Source organism: Sitodiplosis mosellana, unplaced genomic scaffold (assembly GCF_009176505.1).
Source record: "Sitodiplosis mosellana isolate CC-2019 unplaced genomic scaffold, AAFC_SMos_1.0 Smas_scaffold_6191, whole genome shotgun sequence".
NCBI lineage: Eukaryota > Metazoa > Arthropoda > Insecta > Diptera > Cecidomyiidae > Sitodiplosis > Sitodiplosis mosellana.
Genome location: NW_022601432.1, coordinates 4,732,804 through 4,753,481, shown reverse-complemented (window position 1 = coordinate 4,753,481; position 20,678 = coordinate 4,732,804). Strand labels below are relative to the sequence as shown.

The window sequence follows — 20,678 nt, the reverse complement described above, 5'->3', positions numbered from 1 at the left end:
TGTAAAAAATCTCGCTTTAATCTGCAGTGTATTATATTTGTGTTAATTTAAATATTATTTACAATTGTTTTTTTCTTGAAATGTCATCGAAAAAGAAAAGAATTGCAAGAAAAAAAGACACCTTTGTCTGTATTGCCCTATGAAATTGTTGTTTTCGTTCTGGACTTCATGACATGACATTTTTCTTTCGCAACACTTTACTATTTCACTTGTGTTCAAACCATGGCCATTATGTTTTTTGCATTATTTCGCCGTCTTTTTACCTTTATTTATATATAAATAGAATATTTAGGCGAAAAAATTATAAGTCTTTGTTTAGAAAATTTGTTAAAATTTCAACTCAGCATAGAGAACAAATCATTTGGAATTTATGCAAAACTCAAATGTATGTGTGTGTCTGTTGTGTTGTTGTTGTTGTTGTTAAGTATTGCTTAGAAATTGTTTTGTTTCCATTTTAAATTTATATATAAAGATTTTTTTCTTGCGTTTGCTTCCATTCTAATCATCATTTTACATGCTAGTGTCGTTGCAATTTCTGTAAGATATTTACATAATCCATTGTTCACACTCTTTCACACCATTTCTTTTTTTTCTCTCTCTCTCTCTTAATCCAATTTGATTTGACCATCATTCATTTGCTTTCGTTTACAATCGTTCAAAGTCTTGTTGTTTGTTTGTCAATTTTTTTTTTCAATAATAATCTAATTGTGCATTCAACTGTGTAACAGTAAAATATGTTTGATTCGATTTCATTTCGATATCGCCCTAAAAAAACACAAATGCAATGAAATATCAAATTCGATTTGTGTATTTTTTTTTTAGATAAAAACTTAGCGATGAGAAGACTTGCCAATAAATATATTTATAAGAAGCGATAGTTTTAAAAGAAACGAAACTAAAAAAAAAATTGTGTTTCGTTTCAATTGTTCATTGATATATGTCACTTTTCGTTATTTAGTTTTCAATGAAATTAAATATAAAAAATATCATTCTTGTGAGAGAAGCAGAAGACGAGAAAGAAAAAAAACATTAAAATCAGTTCTATAAAAAATGTGTTGTCTCTTTTTTGTTTAAATGTTAAATATTTCATTAGAAATACATTGAGATTGCTTAATTTGTTGATGTTTCTTTTTGTTTGTGTCAAGCGCATTCCGTCCGAGTGGCCATAGAAAATTTTTATTTGAACATTTGTCAATAAGCAAATTGTTTTTTATTTGAACATTTTGTGATTTCAAACCGAAATTGATGCATGTGTGCAATAAAAGTGAATCATAATTGTCGAAGCTGTTCAACAATTTCATCATAGCACGGCGTTTGTTTGCTTCGCTTTCGGTGTCTTTTTGTTATTGGTTTTGTACAGTTTCATAACATATAGGCCAAAAATAATGTGCATTACTTGTTCGGCAAAACTAGTTCAGTTTTACTCGTTTGTTAACTTTGCTTTAGGCGAAAAAAAATTGCTTTTTTCCATTCAAATTTTAGACCAAATCAGAACATTTCTCTGAAGAAAGTGGGAAAAATAATTACAACGAACAAAATTTCAGCCAATAATTTATGACTAAAATATGTGTTCAATTTGTCGTGGGGTTTCGTTTACGAGATCGATGTAAGTGTGTTCGCCTTGAAATTATGGTTCGGAATGAACAAATAGTTGGTTAGCAAAAAAAAGAACATTTAAATAGAGAAAACAAAAAATTAATCGATTTGTCTGTCATAGATTTATGTATATAAATGTCATTATTTCGTTTTCATCGGCAAATATCAACTGGGGATTATCACTAAATATGTATATATTCAATATCGTCTATCGTAGGAAAATGAAAATTAATTAATGGCATCAGAATGAGATACAAACTTATTTCAACAAATTCTTCAGTTTTGTCTCGAGAAAAAAAAATGTGTGTTTGTGTTGTTGTTGTTGTTGTTGTTGTTGTTGTTTTGCGTTATTTCTTTTCCTTTTGTTCAAATACATTTAGAGAATTTTAAGTAAATTTATTTAGAATAGAGATTTCCTTTCGCATGACTTACGATTTACGTGTTTTGTTGTTTTTTTTCTTCTTCTTCTTTTTGTGACAATAAAAACTAGATGATGGAAATCGAGCTATCATGTATTTACACAATATATTTTGTTGTTGCTTTTGCTTTTTGTTATTGTAATTTGTATACGATGCATTTGATGATAATTAAATATTAATAATATGTATATTTTTCTCTCCTTCTTCTTCTTTCATTTGTTTGTAAACCCTTTTCGTTCACTCTGTCTCGCCAATTCGGTTTGTCGTGAGTATTTTTTTCTTGTGACTTGTTTAAAGAAATAAATTACATAATATCTATGTATACAATTGGTAATGATTAATGATTTCAAAAAATGTGATCAAGTGGTTTGTCATCGTCGTCATCATCATCATCATCATAAAAAACCGACCTTAATCCTCGTACTCATTTTCTGATTGTTTGCTAAGTTATTGAAAATTCGCTAATTAGATGATTGAATCCAGCTGCCTGGCCTGGTGCAGGATCTTCTTTTGGTGTCCAACTAACGTAATGCCCATGTCAGAAAGTTGTTGTGCAGTCAATCGTGATATCTATTGAAATTGGGGATGGAATAAAGTGCGATTAGTGATTTTGTTTCAACTGTTTCATCATAAAATTGTTTCAGTTTTTTCTTTCGAAAATTTTCAAGGTTTTTTCTTTCATTTGCTAGCAATCTTTTGACATTTCTTTCTATTCGATTGGATTCAATTGGGAATTTGTGTAATTTTCATAGAAGTTTTAATTTTTGGTAAATATTTTCGCATTTTTTTCAAATTCCTTTGAGTTTTTTTTTCAAATTTATTGATTTTTCTTTCAATTTTTCATTCAATTTTCCTTTCAATCAATGAACATTCAACAATTCGTCAATTTTTTTTTTTTGGTCAGTGATTTTTTTTTCTGTGCATGTACGTATGTTATGAATTACCTGTTGAGCAGAAACTAGATTCGCCTCTTTGAAATGTTGTGAGTATCGTGTCATTTTGATGCAGTCCAACCAATGATCCGCATTCATGAAGATAACCCGCTCTTTTGAATCAACAATGCCAGCCATGCTACCGCCTAAGCCCATTGTACTTGCATTACCTAAACCTAATCCGCCCATGCACGCCTGCGCATCATTGTCGGGCGAATTTCTCACCTGTAGCAGTGTCATCGGTTGACGTGCCAAGTTATCCAATGTTGTCACAATGCTAGAGAATGTCGGACGATGCGTTCGCTGCTTTTGCCAACAGTCAAGCATCAATTGGTACAATGCTTCCGGACAATCCATTGGCGCTGGCAAACGATAACCCTTCTCAATGCTTTTGATTACATCCTGATTTGACCAATTCCAATACGGTCGTTCACCATATGACATCACTACAAAACCAAATCAAATGAGCCATTTTGCGTGAATCAAATGAATGAAAACGTAATTATTTAAAACAAGAAGAAAATATTACCTTCCCATAATACGACTCCGTATGACCAGACGTCTGATGCCGACGTAAACTTACGGAACGCAATTGCTTCGGGTGCAGTCCAGCGAACTGGAATTTTGCCACCCTGTGGAAAAAAGGGAAAACAAGAAGATTTTACGATTAAATGAGAAAAAAGAGAGAGAAAAATGTTGTTTGCTTCGAGAAAGAAATCGACTTACGCGTGTCGTATATGCATCGCTGGCATTTTCAATTTCTCGTGACAAACCAAAGTCAGCGATTTTGCATACGAGCTGCACATTGACCAGCACATTTCTGGCCGCTAAATCACGATGTACATAGTTCATATCACTCAAATATGACATACCGCTTGCGATACCGCGAAGCATGCCAATTAATTGCAGCGTTTGGAATTTTCCATCGTTTGCCTGTGAACGAAAATGATAATGAATTGATCAATGGACATAAGAAGCAGTGATTGCTATATCGCTCTCAGCATCTCATAGGATGAACTGAACGAGATAATTTAGCTAGCTGAGATGACGCAGCGACGCATCGCCCAAGTCTATCGCCCGAGTCTTTGTGATGCACACACACAATTCGATGCCGCGCGTCACTAAATGGGACTGAGTGTATACGGATACCGCTGGGCGCATTGTGTGTATGTGTATCGCACAGACTCGGGCGATGCGTCGCTGCGTCATCTCAGCCAGCTGAATTATCTCGTTCAGTTATCCTATGAGATGCTGAGAGCGATATAGCAATCACTGATAAGAAGCAGCTCCATTTGAACTATATAGGTTGAGTTCAATATTAATCAAATGTTTTTTTTTCCACTTGATTCCTATTTTAGATTGGACAATTTTGATTGCCAAATTGCAGATGTTCGCCTTACCCGCAAGAAGGTATCCAAGCTGCCGTTTTCCATGTACTCTGTAATAATCATGACTGGATTTGAACGCGTTACAACGCCTTGCAAGTAGATTACATTGGGATGATCGAATTGGCCCATTATTGATGCTTCGGTGAGGAAATCACATCGTGCCTTCTCCGATGAACCCGGTTTCAGGGTTTTGATAGCCACATCAATGTCCTGAACAAAGTTCGGTGGAATCTTTAGCCGACCGCGACACACGTCGCCAAATTCACCGCCGCCTATTTATTTTTTCGGAAACAATAAATTGCGATTAGCTTTCAATAAATTGTTTGCATTTGGGAGAAATTCTCTGCATTAACGAAACAATTTTAGCCATTGAACAATCTGTGATATTGTCAACAGAACCTTACCGATGATTGCTTCAATGGTGATGTAACTGGCATCGATTTCGCGTGCAAATTCTCGGATCGCCTGATTTGGATCTTCATAGGTGTGTGGATCGACATAAGACCGGCTTGTGCCAAACAATGGTGTTGTCACTGGAAAATTGCGACGTTGACGATAATAGCCATCATAGCCTTTATTTTTTTTTGTTCGATTTTGTTTGTTTGTTTGATTTTGGGGTATTTGATTTTTGTTTGGTTAAAGATACACACCATGCGCGTGCACAATTTTAACAGTAAAGCAATGTTTGTGGTGTTTTAGTTGTGTAAAAAAACAGTCGAATCATTACGCACAAAAAGAAATCGTACAATTGTTTTTGTTTCGATTACATGCACACACAAGACGCGCGAGATATGTTAATAAATTTGAAGCAAATACAAAGAGATTTTCAACCGTACGAATAAAAATTGTTTTTTTTTTTAGATGAGTCAAAAGCACACAGCATTATTTGAAATTATTTCCAACAAAGAAATGTTATCCAGTACAAACACACAATTATTACAAGAAAGAAATCAAAGCAAATATAGGATTACGGCAAGCAAATTGATTGAGTTTAAATTTAAGATGTCAAAAATATACATGTCGCATTTTTAATCCAGTTGAAAGTGTTTAAAATTCCAAACGAAATTTTTTTTTAGTTGTTGTTGTTTTGTTGATTTTTTTTTTGTTCCAAACATTTTTTTTTTTGGTTAATTGAAAAAAGAGATTTTTTTTTTGATGAGCAAACAGGCATAGACACACATGAAAGAGAAAGAAAAAAAAAACAAAGTACAGACACATGAAAACAACATGATTATCAAAAACGAATTTTGTTACTTCTCAAAATAGATAGTAATACTAGAAAAGAATTCAATTAAATGTATTTTGTAGTTATAAAAATAAGCAATTGAAAAAAAATGAAGCGATTAAGCGAATTTAATTTCCATTGTTCTATCTTAAAAGAGAAGAAAATCGAATTTCTTCACTCTTTGTCTAAAACTATCGAATAAATGACAATCTTTACCATTATTTTGAATTGTTTTCACAATAGGCGTTGTGTCCATTGCGTGAACTAGAAATTGAAATGAATGAAAAATAAACAAAATAAAAACAAATAACAAAATAAATATCATAACAAAAATAAAGCATGCATATGAACAGGCAACATAAATTTGTTTTAAAGTTTTTTTTTCTCGCCAAATATTGTCACGTCAACTAATTTGAGTGGAAATTATTGTGGAGAAAAATTTGAATGCATGTTTTTTTTTTATTGACATAAACACAAAGAAAAAGAATCGATTTTTAAATCAAACAAAACGAAAATATTTCATGCAACACATTGGTTTTCAATACTCAAACAGAAACAAATAAAACAAATTCGGATATGCTAAAATCAACAGACACATTGAGATATGGGAACGGGTACGTTAGAATACGATCATCATGCATATTTAATTCGAAAATATTTTTAAATTTTGTTTTTTTTTTGTTGTTGTCAATCGACCCAAAACAAAATCATTTGTACAACAAACTAAATCCATGAACTATTTCGTGGTGGGAAATAAGTTGTTTGAAAAATAAAAAAAGAAACATTTGTTCAGAGGGTGGGACTTACTATATGTAACTACGAGTCCTGAATGCATGTCAACCAAATAAAAGAAGATAGAAAGAGAAAGAAATTGTTTCAATTGTTTTGTGTGTGTAAAATTTTGAAAAAAAATTTATGCGAATTAGTTGTTGTCTATATTTTGAATGGAAAATGTTGTTGATTGCGCTAAATAGAGACTAGGTCAATATGTGTGAACTGCATTACCGACTTTATTGGTCAATTGGGTAATTTTCTAGTTAAACGTTCGGGAAAATTTCAAAGAGATCACAATACGTTCGAGAATTGACAGAATTTACTCGATAAACAATACAATAGTATAGTAACGATGGGTCTTAAATCAAGTAGAAATTTCTCTACGGTATAGTTATTGCGCGTTACAATTTCAACTATGAACTAGTTAGTTTCTGTGAAAAATTTAGCACTTGTCTCTAATGAAATGGCCGCATTTCGGCTGGTTTCTTCAAATATCTCAATTCATTTTAATTACAAGCATTTTAGCAAGCAAATACAACTCATACCTTCGTTGCTGGCATAGTCCATCGGTAGTGGCAAGTGATTGTTAGTCTTTTTGTCGAGTTCGTCTTGACTTTTTGAGCGTAGGAACCATACACTCGCAACGATTACTGTAAATTATCCAGAAAAAATGTTATTATAATCAATTTAAAATTGCATTTTGGGTGCTTATGAATAGTGTTCGTTGAATGTGGTGACCAAACGCATACCTAAGACTAGAATGCACACAAAAGCAACGGTGCCGCCGGCCAAAATTCGCATTTGCATGGAGTCATCATAAACTGAAAGAAATGGAAATGATTTAGTACAATTTCGCCTTGTAGACCAGAAGCTTTCATGAATTTTGTTTCGATCAAAGTCCATTATTCATTTCACGCTTACCTGGACTGACACCTTGATGGGTTTGCCCGTATATGATGTTGCTGTATTGGCCGAAACCGTTGGCAGTTTTGCAACGCACTTGAAACCCATACTCGGTATTCTCTTGCAAATTGTCAATGTGTGCTCGTTGCTCGTGTGTGCTCAGTGTTGTTTTATTGACGGCATCCAGTTCCATTTTCGGGAACCATCGAACTTCATACGATTCAATTGGTGCCTCGCTCGGATTGTCCCACGCCAATTCAACTTCATTGCTTGTAATGGTCACAATTCGTATATTAAAGACCATGCTCAATATTGCCGATTCGGTGGTGAATGTAATTTCAGCAAATTCCGTTGGTGGCTCATTGATGGATGTACCCGTGCCGGCATTATTCGTATATAAATTCGAATTATGACCCTGTGCATCGCTGATATTACCATCGACATTTCCATCGATGTCCGTAAAAATTGGATATGAAATGCTGTTCAGTGCATGAATTTGTATGGTGTACGTTGTGACCGGTTCTAAATTATTGATCGTTAATTTGGTGTCGTTAAATGTTTCCGTGGCTGGAATGAACACCACATTGGAATTGCAAGCGGGACACTTCACTTTGAAGACAATATCGCTACGGTATTTCGAATCGTAGAGTTCATTTGTTGGTCGCTGTGGTGCGTTCCACGACAGAATGGCGCTCGTTTGATCCATAAACAGAAGCGTTAGGTTGGTCGGTTTGGACGGTGGACGATAGCATGGCATATGCAAACTGTCACGCGGATGACGATAATAACCATCGACACACGCACAATACGAACTACCACTTTTCGTCGCTTTCGAATTCAATGGGCATGCCGTACACTTTGTCACCTCAGTCGAACGGAACGTTCCGATTGGACACACTGAAACGATACCATTTGGTTTGTTATAGGTAAAAGTTATCGAACAAAAAACCACAAATATTCCATACCTGTGCACGTTTGCTTCTCATGATCTGGCTCAAAGCCGACCTTACACTTGCATCCGCTCGTTAAAATCGTCCATTTGCCATCACCTTTGCACAAATACGTGGGCGCTTCACTGGATTCGGCATTTTTCACACAGATACCCGTTTGCTTTTCGATGATAGTAATCTCGCGGCCGGTTGGCGTCTCATTGAAGTGTGCAAAATTCTCCGTAATCGCTGGACATGTGATGTAGTACACTTTTACGGCCAACACACTGATGCAGGCACCCTGATCACGGAACGCAAAATAAACGCCTTTTTTCGTCACCGCAATGCTCTTCACTTCAGTGTTGATGTCAACGTCCGAATTCTGATTGAATCGTCCTTCACCAGCCGCTATTCGCGCTGTAAAATAGAACCAAATGCCGAACAGGGTGTTCGTGTGTAATTCGAAACCAACAATGGCATTTAGCGCAAAGTTTTACTTACCAATCAGCTTATAACTTTCCGGTTGCCATGGCGGTGGCTCTCGTGTGGCAGCATCAAATTCATAGAATAGCAAACTGAATGTTTCTTTGCAGGATAATGCGTTGCCGGGGAAGAGCGAACAGTCACGAATTGTAAACTGAATTTCAATGTACAAACGATTTGCTGAGCCACGATCGATGAACGGCGACCAAAGCCAATTGTTCACATTATTGTAGGCCACATCGCATACGACATAGCTACGCCAATTGATACCCTTGCCAAAGTTTGTGAATGATTCTTCAACCCACTGGCAAAATAGATTGGAAAATGCCGATAAGAAAATGCAATGAGTATCGAGAGTTGAGAAGTGTGAATCAAAGTTAAATCTTGACAAATGAAATGAGTGGGAGTTGTTCGGGTGGAAAATCAATATATACTTACGCCAGGCGTTTGAGCTTGTGGTCCATATGGATAACGCGTCCATTCGAGGGTGGCTTCCTTTGTTGTGTCCAACAACACAACTGTAAGATAACACAAAACGTGAATAAGAACAAAGTTTTAGCATAATGAATGGGAACGAGATGACTCGGATTGGAATATGGATTTTCGAGTGGAGAATATTCTAGAGTGAAATATTCCGTTTCGAAAGGAATCATCAAGGCGAATGATAAATGGCGAATTAATTCAAAACTTTCAAAAATAAAACTAACAAATTTCCTTTTTTTGCAAATTAATGGTTCTTCATTATTCAACAGCAGCAGCAAAAAAGGATAGATCGATTAGATTCTTCTATGCTTGAAAGTTCGTGGTATGAGTCATATGTCATGATTCAACGGGAACGGCACTTTGCATTATGGGGTCAATGCGGAGAAGGAAAAAACACACAACGACAAGAAGTGTATTATGGATAAAATACTTTCATTGCTTTGATGATTCACAACAATGACGACAGTTCAGTGCAAATCCACTTGCAATGCATGCTATCTCACTTACCTTGATCACAGTTGGTTTTGTCCAGCAAATATATGAGGAATATTACAAAAATCATATAAAATCGACTAAGATGATTACTATGTTGAGTAAAACTAAATTTCTTGCTAAAATGCTTCTGTGTGGAATTTGTGTGCTCGTCGGAGAACTGTTCGTTTAACTGATGTTGGTGTTGTTGCCGCCGTCTTGGATGGCATTTGTGCCGATGGGATTGTTTCGACGACGACGACGATAGTAGCCATCGTTTCGGATGATGTATCCGATGATGGCTGTGATGATTGTTTCGACTATTACTAGCTATGAATGGCGTTTCGATATCGGAATGTTTGAATTGTTGCTCCTGATGATGTTGCTGTTGATTGTGATGATGTTGTTTATGATAAAAAAATGGCAGCTTAATTTGTTTTGGCGAGTATTCATTGTGTTGCGAATGCAAACATCTGTCAAGTCTTTCTTCATTGGATAACGATGATGATGATGATGATGATGATGATGATGATGATGATGATGCTGCTGCTGTTGTTGTTGTCGATGCTGTTGATGTTGATGATGGCAGTCTTGAACCATTTAATTCACTAATTTTTTTGTCCATGTTTTGTTCTCTCATCATTTAGCCGGCACACATGAAATGAATGTTCTTTTACGTCAGAAAAATCATGAGTGCACAAACTAAACGCGTTTCATATATGGAAATAGATGTTATTGTATCACGATTGAAAAATGTTGTCAGACAGGAAAAATGAAAATCGAACGTGTACGCACGCAACGTACGCACTCATTCACACACAATAAACACTATTTACTTTAGATTCACTTGTCATTTGATTATTACGATTGGAAACAGTTCCTCGTCATTTTGCATCAAATCGATTGTATGTAATTCATCATCAAATTAAAATCAAGCGCCGAAATTTCACATAATCCATTTTTGAGTTTGCCGATGCTTGTACTTGTTCTCTCATTCCAAACGCTCATGGATCATTCAATTGTCCGCAATATTTCATTTGGAAATGTAATTGCTTTGGGAAAACTTTTTAATTGATATCGCTGACTTGCACTTAATTAAAGACAACTTTTTTTTTTCTTCGTCGGGTGCTCGTCGTTTTTCTTTTTCTTTTCAATTCTTCTTCACTTTTTCTGGCGCACTCTTTTTTGTAATTTCAGTTTGCCGTCGTGTTTTTTTTTCGTCTCGACACACTTTATTAATTTAGTTGTGGTGCTGCTGGTGCGGCTGTTTCCACTGCTACTGCTGCTGGTGTTTTTACTCTTGATGTTGTTGATGACGACGCACAATGGGATCTTCCCATTTTGATTCGGTTCACTTCGATCGATTTTTGACTGTTTTAGTTGGATGAGCTGTGGGAAGAAAACAAGCGATTAAAACGATTGACTGAGTGGTTTGGATTGTGGCGTGTGTTGCCAAAAATTGGCTCGCATGAAGGTCTTCATTTTTTGGTCAAAAGTGTTTCCGGTGCACAGGTTGATGATAATGTGGTCATTTTTAAAGGGTCTTTCTCTTTCTCTTTCTCTTTCTCTTTCTCTTTCTCTCTCTCTTTCTCTCTCTCTCTCTCTCTCTCTCTCTCTCTAATTTGATGTCACTCATACACTCATCAAATAAACAACAACAATAATGGACACCGAATAAAAGGCAACAACAACATAACAAGAAAAACATGAGCTTCAACTATATAAGCCAAACCGGAGGAGAAAGAACGACATCAACTCGATTTTTTTTGTTTTACAAAAAAAAAAAAAAAACGAAACCGTATAATTTGGTTACCGCACACAAACTCCACACACACATGCTCCAATGAGATGGATAGAAAGAGCCATTCTCTTTGGCTCGTATACAACGATGAATTGGCGAAAAAAGTAAAAACAACAACGCCACAGCAGCAGAAGAAGAAGAATCAAGAAGAAAACCGACAAGAGAAGCGAAGAGAGGGAGAGAGCGAAAAAAAGACATACATTCACAACCGAAAAAAGAAGATGATACAAAGCACTGAACAAACTATGTTCGCTTAATAGGTGATAGCTTTTGCTCATGTTTATTAATTATGCGAACATGGCTGATTGATTGTTTACTACTTTTTTCACTCAACTTTATTTATGGCGATTTAGTGGAGATAATCCGCTTAGATGTTTTTCGTTGCTAATAATCCGTATGTTTTCTTTTCAGTTCTTCTTCTTTTTTCGGTTCGCTTGTTTAAATTCGACAAAATGTCTTCGGTTTATGTTTCCTCCACCATTTCTCTGTTCAAATTTGTTTTGATAATATTATGGTGCGATTAAGAATAATAATTCATTTCTTATATTATTTTTTTACTTCATCTCCTAGGTGGTTCCGATTCGAAATGGGACCAATTTCAGAATCGCCGACCATCTGAAATGACTAAACTAACTGATGTAATATTTGTTAAAAGGATTACAATCATCTCTCTCTCTATCTATCTATAGTCGGCGCGGTGTCTATTTGTGCGGTGCGGTACGATGTGTGTGCCATTCAATTCAATACAATATATGCATGCATATACACGTATGCATATATACAAAAAAAAACAACCGAGTATAGTTGAGAGTAATGATACTGCGCTGCGCTGCGCTTCGTCAAACATTGTGTGTGATACATGATGGCGAAAAAAAACCAAAATGTTTTTTAATGGTTTTTAATGGCCAAAAAAAGGCACTGGAGAAAAGAAGAAAATTGAAATACAACACAACGAAAGAAGAAGAAGAGCAGAAAAAAGAACACGAGCAACCAAGCAGGCGAAAGAACGAACGAATGGAATCATCGAAAGATGAAAGGTGAAAGGAGAAAAGAGAACGAGAACAAGTCGCTGCAGCAGCAGCACACAGTGTTGAAGAAGAGAAAGAAAAAAAGCGAATCGTGCATTTGTGATGAATTGAAAAACCAACAACACACGGCATATATGAGACGCGCTTCGAAAAAAAGAAAATAGTAACAGAGAATATGAAGAGCGACAACGACGACCGACGACGACGACGACGACGACGACGACGATGAAGCACATTCACACAAGACACACGACGAGCCTATGCGAGGTGAAATTGCACCACAGTAACACATTGACGAAACAGCATAGCAGAGAGTCAAAGAAACAAAAGAATATGTAGCAAAAGATACGGGAAAAAAAGGAACTGGCAATGAAAGAAGAACACAGAAAGAAGAAGAAAAAAAAAACACCGAAAGAGAAAGAATGAACGAACACACAAAAAAAAATGAAATCAAAAACAACAAGCGTGTACACAAAACGATGTATGACGGTGTGACGATGGTTGAGCTCCAAAAGAAAAGCCTCAGCGGATACCATCTCACAGTGAAAGAAGTAAAAGAAAAAGAAGAAGAAGCAACAAAAAAAAATGTTAATTGAAAGTACGTCCAACTCCTGTCATTATTTTTGGTTCGAGAAACTTTTGAAATCTGTGTGTATGTTTCTGTTTTTTTTTATTCGACCTTTTTTCACGATGGCGAATTGTAGGTATGTGTGCCCGGAACGGAAGCATTTTTGTTTCTTGGCTACGGGTGCGATCCAATTATTTTCTGGAAACAAATCAATGGGTGCAAATGAGAGCAGATGAGGTAGAATAGCGATGGTGACGACGACGACTATGGCCTGACACTGAAAAAGTGTCAACAATTGTATCTCATTTTTTAGATGATCTTTTTTTGGATTCGATTCAAGCTTTCGTCCCTATTCACCACAGTCAAATTCACGAAACGATAGATTTTAAGCCGTCTTTTCTCACTCATTCAGCGATAGGATGTGGAAATGCTCTTTCTTGGTTTGCATTTTTTATAGAGCGGAGCCTATCCATTGAAACACAGCACACATCATGGGACCATCATCATCATCAACACGCATACACACGTATGCACATGCACACCCGATCACACACATTTCATTTGGCTCACAACTCGTTGGCTCAAAGTACGCTGACAAAATGAACGAAAATTGACGACGACGACGACCGTCGAAACTAACAACAACAATAACATTGACAACACACGACGGCGACATCGTCGATATATGTGAGAGCGAACTGAAGACACTGTGTTGTCGATGATGTTGATGTTGATGATGATGATGTTAATAGATATATACTGTTTTTTTTTCTTCCTCTCCCATATTATTAAATCGATGAGGTAGATGAATGATATAGATGGAAGAGAGTCTACGAAATGGATGATACGAAGTAATCTGCCTGATTAACAGTACCAATAAATCTCTTCGCATCTCTTGCCACTTAGTTCATTGAATTCACTTGAATCTTTTCAACTTTTTTTTTCGTTGTTATTGTTGATGGAAAATATTTGGAAATTTATATTGCGTCCAGGATTGACGTACATAGGCTCAGGCCATGGGCTCCTATCGAACAAATTCACAATAGAATGGAAAGGCGGTTTCCCATTACGAACTATGATGGATAAGGCCAATAATTTCGGCTAGCCCAAAGCGCACATACACACACACATCACTGATTCCGCCAACGAACGTACTTATTGTGTGAGTAATCATCGAAATTTCGTTGCAGAAATGATTTATATTTCGAATATTTCAAGAAAAAGAAAGCAACTTGCTCTCCTTTATTCTGATAATGATGAAGGTGAAGAGTCAAAAGAGATAGCACATACACACATATCACACACATCAAAGGTATTCGCAACCTTTCAAATCACGCAATCACTCGATTTATTCGGAATAAACTGAATTCATTCGCATACAAATTATTCCATTTTCTTCACGAAACACGGCCTTAAATTTTCGTATTGAAAATCCATTGAACGAAGAGTCTTTCACTCACTCGCTGTGTTTTTTTGTTTTTTTTTTCTTTCATTCTCTGTGTTTTTTTTTCGGTGCGATGCACTTCTTGTTGTATCGATGCGCGTTTTCTTTGCCTCGAATTTATACACACACAGTCTTTGTGTCGTTGCTATGAATATAAAAACCCATCAATAAATAAAATCACCACACAATTATCAATCAATGCACAAAAAACTAAAATGCGAATGCAATATTTAAACAGCAAAATTACTTGGAAATTTGTTGGTGCTGCTGCTGCTTTTTTTTCGAACAAAATAAAAATGATTATAAATATTATTATGTGTATTCTTTAGCGTCCTTCCACATTGGATTGTGGGATTGAATCGCGTTTTGTCGTCGCACACAACCACACACGATTTCTGTATATTTCGTTGAGCGAACGAACAAACGGACGACCGAACGAGAATCGGTGTAACTGAGACGCACGCAAAATGATAGAAAGAGAACACTAACATTAGCAGCAACAACAACTGTACGATGTCGACAACGAAGACCAACGTAAAATGAACACAAACCAGAGAGAAGATTTCATGAGGTAAATCGTTGAGCTCAGTAACATCGACAACCGACAAGAATGAAACACAAAATAATGGCATGAAAGAAAAAGAAAGAAACCACTCTCTCACACACTCACACATACACGCATACCCAGAAATGGCAACCGTAATGGTTGAACGGGAAAAAAAACTTGTTCGTTCTTTTCTTCATAACACCACCATTTTCAAGGTTCTGTTAAGTTAATCGATTGTTTGGTATGGTTTTATCTCTTGGTCGGGTGTCGCTGTATATGTGTGTATGTGTTTGTGCGTCCGTGCGAGTGTGTGTGTATGTGGTCGAGTGATTGTGTGCGCGGAGCCATTTGCCATTTGCACAGATGCAACCGCGTATGTATGCGTGCGAATGGGAGAACATTTCTAATGAGATGATGCCTTGCACTGTGTACGGTGTGCATGTGTGTCGGTTTTGTCATATGTGACGTTCCGAAGGAAGACTTTCGAAATGTTCATGTTGTTCGGTATGTACCGATTTGCTACTGTGCGATCTGAATGTGATTGCGCGCATATTTGTGTGTGTATGTATTTATGCACAGTATTCTTACTGTGGCACTTCTGCCAACCAAGTGTGCATTTGTGTGTGTGTGTGTGTATGTGTATAGCATTTCTAAACTGAAAAAGCTGCCAAACCAATACGCATGAAGGGAACGTTGGCTCGCGCAACTACACAGCCATGCCGAATGGAGAATGGTTGTGACGATTCACAAACTCCATTCAAATACTTTGTATCACACGATTCGTCTCGCTGCTACCGATGTCTGTGTGTATGTTGCAGCCAGCCAGCCAGTCAGTCGTATAGATATGCACATAAACCTAGTGTATAGATTGCATTCAAATATAATCTCTCTCTATCTCTCTCCGTGTGTGTGTGTGTGTGTGTATTTTGGAAACCTGCGACCATTTGCATCCATCATTATTGTATGCTCTATCTGCTTGCATGGTTCATTCCGGATCGGTTGATTTCTCTCTCTCTCTCTCTCTTTCTCTCCATTTCGGCGTTTGTTGTTTCGTTTGTTGTTTGAGCTACCTTTTATCTTTGTTTGATGTCGCACTGCACATCTCCCAATATGTGTACTGTTTCAATTTTTGAGATTCTTTCCGTTTTTAACCAATGAATTGTATCTATGAGATACGATACGATACAATGTTAGCGAGCGAACGAATGAACGGTGGAACGAACGGGTGGCCAAGTATATATTGTAAGAGCGACGAATGCACGTATGTACACAAGATTGCGGTGCGAATCGAACCGAATTGCTCCGGTTTTTTCTTCTTTTTTTTCGGCGATTACACAAAGAACAAGAAGCACACGTACGAAAAACAAAACACAAAAAGAGAACGAAATCCTCACGCTAAATGCAATGATGAATTGCTTCTTTTTTCGTTGCTTCTATTTAGATCCCTATTCCTTTTGTTCTGGTTTTTTGTTCGCTCTCAGTTTTCCGTGTTAGTTGTTTTATTTTTGTCGGCGCTTAATCGTAATGGTATTGTTTTAGAGTCTTTTCTCTTAATTGCTTTAATTTCTCTTTTTAACTTGTATTCATCTTCATCGATGGATGGTCATTCATTCTCGATAAATTATCTCGAATTTAAATCTTCATTCATTTACACCTAGGCCCATGGTTTGACGGATGCATCTGCTACTGGTGTCGTTGCCACTGCCACTGCTGCAGCAGTCACGGTGACAAAATAATATTAACTACCCTAAATTTTTTGTTAGCAGCCATCTTATAAGTAGCACCCAGCAGCAACAGCGGAAACAAGAAAAGAAGCCTCTCACTTAATAGACATCAAAGCAATTTCTGAATGGAGCGGAACATATTTGTTGTGCATTGTGCAGTTTAAAAGCCGTTTTTTAAGGCTCGCGCGCACACACCAAAAAAAAGTAAAATGCAACGATACACACAACAAATGGGCTAACTGCTGGATGGCTGGTTAAAGCTTACCAAGTATCGCGCTGTATATGTCGACTCGATTGCTCTATTATTCACATCGAATATATATACTAAGTTTGCTTCAATGTAACCAGCGTTGTCGTTCGTCGTTTTCTCTCTCTCTCCCTTGCTCTCTCTATTTTGGATTTTGCCATCGAATCATTTACCGTGCCAATGACATAAACATTGCACATGTACACACAAATGCACTGAACATACAACATTTCGGATGCACTGGCATACCGTCACTATCTTTGTTGAAATATTCCGAAAGAAAGAAAGAAAGAAAGAGAGAGAGAGAGAGAGAGAGAGAGAGAGAGAGAGAGAAATGAGATCAAACAGGCGTTTGGGGGGCCCAATGTTTTATCGACATTATTATTGCAGCTCGATATCATTTCGCTCTCAGTCTCTTTCTTTCTCTCTCGAGTGGCAATGAACATGAAACGGAACGAAACACAGGCACAAAATGTGATGCAACGATCGAAAAAAAAGGTACCAACCATGTTTAAATGAAGTCATAAAATCAAAAGACAAACTCGAAAGAAGAAGAAAAAAAAACAACAACAAGAACAGCACATCGGCGGAATGGATGAAGAATGTGCAATTATCCCGAAATTCATGATGCTGCAAAAACATGAGAAACAGAAACGTTTGTTTTGAAATTAATCAACAACAATCGGGAGGATGAGAGACGGCAAGGACGTTGTGTGGCAGTGACAATGTTAATGGTTGGGGTGGTGACGGTGGTGTTAAAATTAAGAGTAGGTACATACACAAAAAGAAAACAGTGTCGAAACACCGATTCATGATTATGAGCCGCTGCTGCTGCTGCTGAATGCTGATGCTACACACGAAAAAAACAACAACAACAAGATGACAAAATTTTCTTCTTGATGAGTGCTAAAAACATGAGCAATTTGTTTACTATTGTTTAGCCGCGTTCAGGTCTTGCACCCCTTATCCTTATCCGTCTGTGTGGCATTTGCAGCGGCGCGACAATGACGACAAAATACTCATCGTTTGTCGTAAACGTAGCATACAGTAGTTTTGTCGGCGCGATAATCTCGACATTGTACATCAAAAAGGCAGCCAAAGCACATTCCACACAGCATTTGCTTGGTTGGTTTGTAAGTGCACGATTGAAAACATGGATTGTGCAATGGATAATGAATAACGACACACGGAATCCCGCAAATAACCACCATATAATGCAGTGTACACAGCCGCGAGAAAATGCTATAGTTGCCTCTCATTTTGGGAAGCTGTTGTAATTTTTCATTCAAACGGTACAAAAACCAAATACCTATATATAGTATATACACATTTGTTTGTGGTATAATAATATAAAAAAAAAATAGAAGGAAATAAAGCAGCTCACGTCTTGGCGACCGACCTGTAATATGTTAGTTACAATCGATCAAGCTTCCTGAGTGGAATAATAATTCCAACCCGTTTCTCTCCCTCTCTCGCTTTCTCCCGTCTCTCATACATCCCCTGACTTTGCACTCCGTGCTCAGCTCAGCTCAGCCCTGTTTCGTTCATGTGTGCGTGTGCTCTTGATTTCTTGTGTTTGTCTCTATAGCCATGGCTGTTATTGTCGTCGTCATCGTCGTCCTCATCGTCGTCGTCGTCTGGCAATGCCACTTGACACGTTTCTTTCATTTAAAATTCACAGACTGGATTGCTTAAAACGCGTTTTGCGAAACGAAAATTTTCTGAAGTAGCCGTTGCGCGCACTGCGCTTTCTTTTTCATCGTTTTCCACTTTGATGGCTTCTCTTGTATAATTTACAGTTTTGTCTAATCCAACATGTAAAAAAGCGCTTCTTCTTTCTTCGTTCTCCTTCTTGTTGGTTTTGTTGCACGGTGTGTATGAGTCTTAGGTTTATGCCGGCAACCAATTTCTCAACAAACACAAAGCAAAGCAAAGCGATGGATACACAGCACAACTGGTTTTTTTTTTCTTCAATGAATCAACAGTAAACATGATGTCAAATAGGTAGAGTATGGTATATTTTTCAACGAAATCTTTAAAATTCTAACAAATGTTTCTTGGTACTAGCACAGCTTAATGCCGATAACATTGGTTCGTCGTCTTGGTCACCACGTTGTTCCGATTCTTGAAGCTCGGGCGGCAAATGTAATTTCTCGATGACAAATCGCTTTCGACGCAATTTAAATGCCAAATCATAGGTTTCAGGCGTGTGTGCGGCCAGAGCGTTCAATGCGGCCATCTTTCGTATGAAAAATAATCCATTGTATTCCTTGAACACGGGATTCGTTTCTTTACCCGAACCGGCAAACGATTCCAATTCAATGGCATAATCGACTAAATTCCGTACACGATGAATTAACGTTTGGTTCTACAAGGGAATAAAGGGAATAGTAGTGAATGCTATATGCAAATGGGGCAGATTGATTCGATTCAAATGACCTACAATGTACTTGAATAGATGCGTTGGAACGGTAATGCAGCAAACGGAAAGTGAAACTCGAACGGCGGCTTTCAATATGGTTAAAAATAGGCAAATGTCTTCAGTGAAATGTTCGGTGTACCAAAATGGCGATCCAAATGATTCGATGCAGATTCGCAGTAGATTTTTTGTCGTTGCCGTTGATGATGACGACGATGATTGACCGCCAACCGCTTCGAACGTCGGATCGCTCAATTTCTGTTGCAATTGCTGGATCAACGACACATAAGCCGGATTATGAAAGATTTTATTCTCCATTGAATGCACTTCAGCCGCTTTATCCTTTCCAAATAGTGTAATATCAAAGGAGTCTAAGGCACCGTCTTCAATTGATTGCGACAAATCAAATGTGTACGAATTCTTTTGATTGCCCTGTTCAGCATTGACTTTGTCCAAATTATTGTATCGCCATGCGATCCGCATCTCATCATTCAGAACGGTATTCGGTATAGGTTGCGATGTGAGTGATGCTGTTGCTGCAGTAAATGTTGTGGATTCTGGTACCATTGGTGGCAATTTTTTTACCTAGTTCATTGAAATAATAACATTTTAATGTTCTTTTCTTAAGTGAGCACTAAAAGCGTAAGTAAAAAAAATACCGTGTCTTGTGGATCATGATCGAAATTTGCTACAAACAATGCGTGCTTATGAACGGTACCTTCGGCGAGAAACAATTTCGTTAGATATTTGGCATAACGACCGATTTTATCCTCTTCGATTAACATAATTGAACCGATTGGCAATCCACCACCTAGAAAAAACAATCAAGAAATGAGAATGCGTTTCGCTAGACAGACAGACACACACACACACACACAAATAATTCTATTACCCAAAACATAATCCAAAGCCGGATTACCGGTTGACACCAGCTGTTGACCGGTGTGCAAAGACTGTTTACCACCAGACAACAATGGAGTGCTTCGTCTTTTTTGAAAACTACTCATTTTCACTCTCCTTTCTTTGCGTGACCAAATTAAATCAAAACGTTTCTAACCAATGTTTTTGTTTACTGGCAATGTGTGCCGTGTTCAACTTGTGTTCATGACATTTACTGCTGCTGCTGCTGATGCCACCAATATCTGTCAACTGTCAGTTTTGCACTTTTGTAATACGAATTACGTATACGAAACAAGATCGGCCATTATTCAATGCTGCTACTGCTGCTATATTCAAGTTGGAATGAACGTTAAACAAGATATTGGGATTATTTCATGTGAAATTCATATTTGAAAGG

The 20,678-nt window shown here is 37.2% G+C and overlaps 2 protein-coding genes across 25 annotated transcripts; both read right to left on the bottom strand.

Annotated features, from left to right (window-relative positions):
• Positions 1 to 2,230: 2,230 nt before the first annotated feature.
• On the bottom strand, positions 2,231 to 19,302 carry LOC129576781 (ephrin type-B receptor 1-B). 24 transcript variants are annotated; one of them, XM_055462459.1, is made up of 16 exons: positions 14,996 to 15,062; positions 9,640 to 10,992; positions 9,088 to 9,167; positions 8,668 to 8,953; positions 8,203 to 8,583; positions 7,256 to 8,134; positions 7,084 to 7,155; positions 6,880 to 6,984; positions 6,368 to 6,385; positions 5,777 to 5,824; positions 4,740 to 4,907; positions 4,348 to 4,607; positions 3,674 to 3,880; positions 3,477 to 3,579; positions 2,960 to 3,393; positions 2,231 to 2,585 (listed from the first exon to the last, which is right to left on the bottom strand). In XM_055462459.1, the coding sequence occupies exons 2-16, from the start codon at positions 10,244 to 10,246 to the stop codon at positions 2,481 to 2,483; spliced, it is 3,753 nt and encodes a 1,250-aa protein (XP_055318434.1). In that variant the 5' UTR covers positions 10,247 to 10,992; positions 14,996 to 15,062; the 3' UTR covers positions 2,231 to 2,480. The 24 variants fall into 24 exon arrangements, with proteins under 24 accessions (XP_055318434.1, XP_055318435.1, XP_055318442.1 ...); XM_055462460.1 differs by having other exon boundaries at positions 14,692 to 15,050; XM_055462467.1 differs by lacking the exon at positions 14,996 to 15,062 and adding an exon at positions 14,692 to 14,980 and having other exon boundaries at positions 4,740 to 4,868.
• On the bottom strand, positions 18,954 to 20,510 carry LOC129576789 (elongator complex protein 4). Its single transcript, XM_055462493.1, has 4 exons — positions 20,274 to 20,510; positions 20,041 to 20,192; positions 19,406 to 19,966; positions 18,954 to 19,330 (listed from the first exon to the last, which is right to left on the bottom strand). Exons 1-4 carry the CDS (start codon positions 20,386 to 20,388, stop codon positions 18,998 to 19,000), a joined length of 1,161 nt encoding a protein of 386 aa, XP_055318468.1. The 5' UTR covers positions 20,389 to 20,510; the 3' UTR covers positions 18,954 to 18,997.
• Between the last annotated feature and the right edge of the window lie 168 nt (positions 20,511 to 20,678).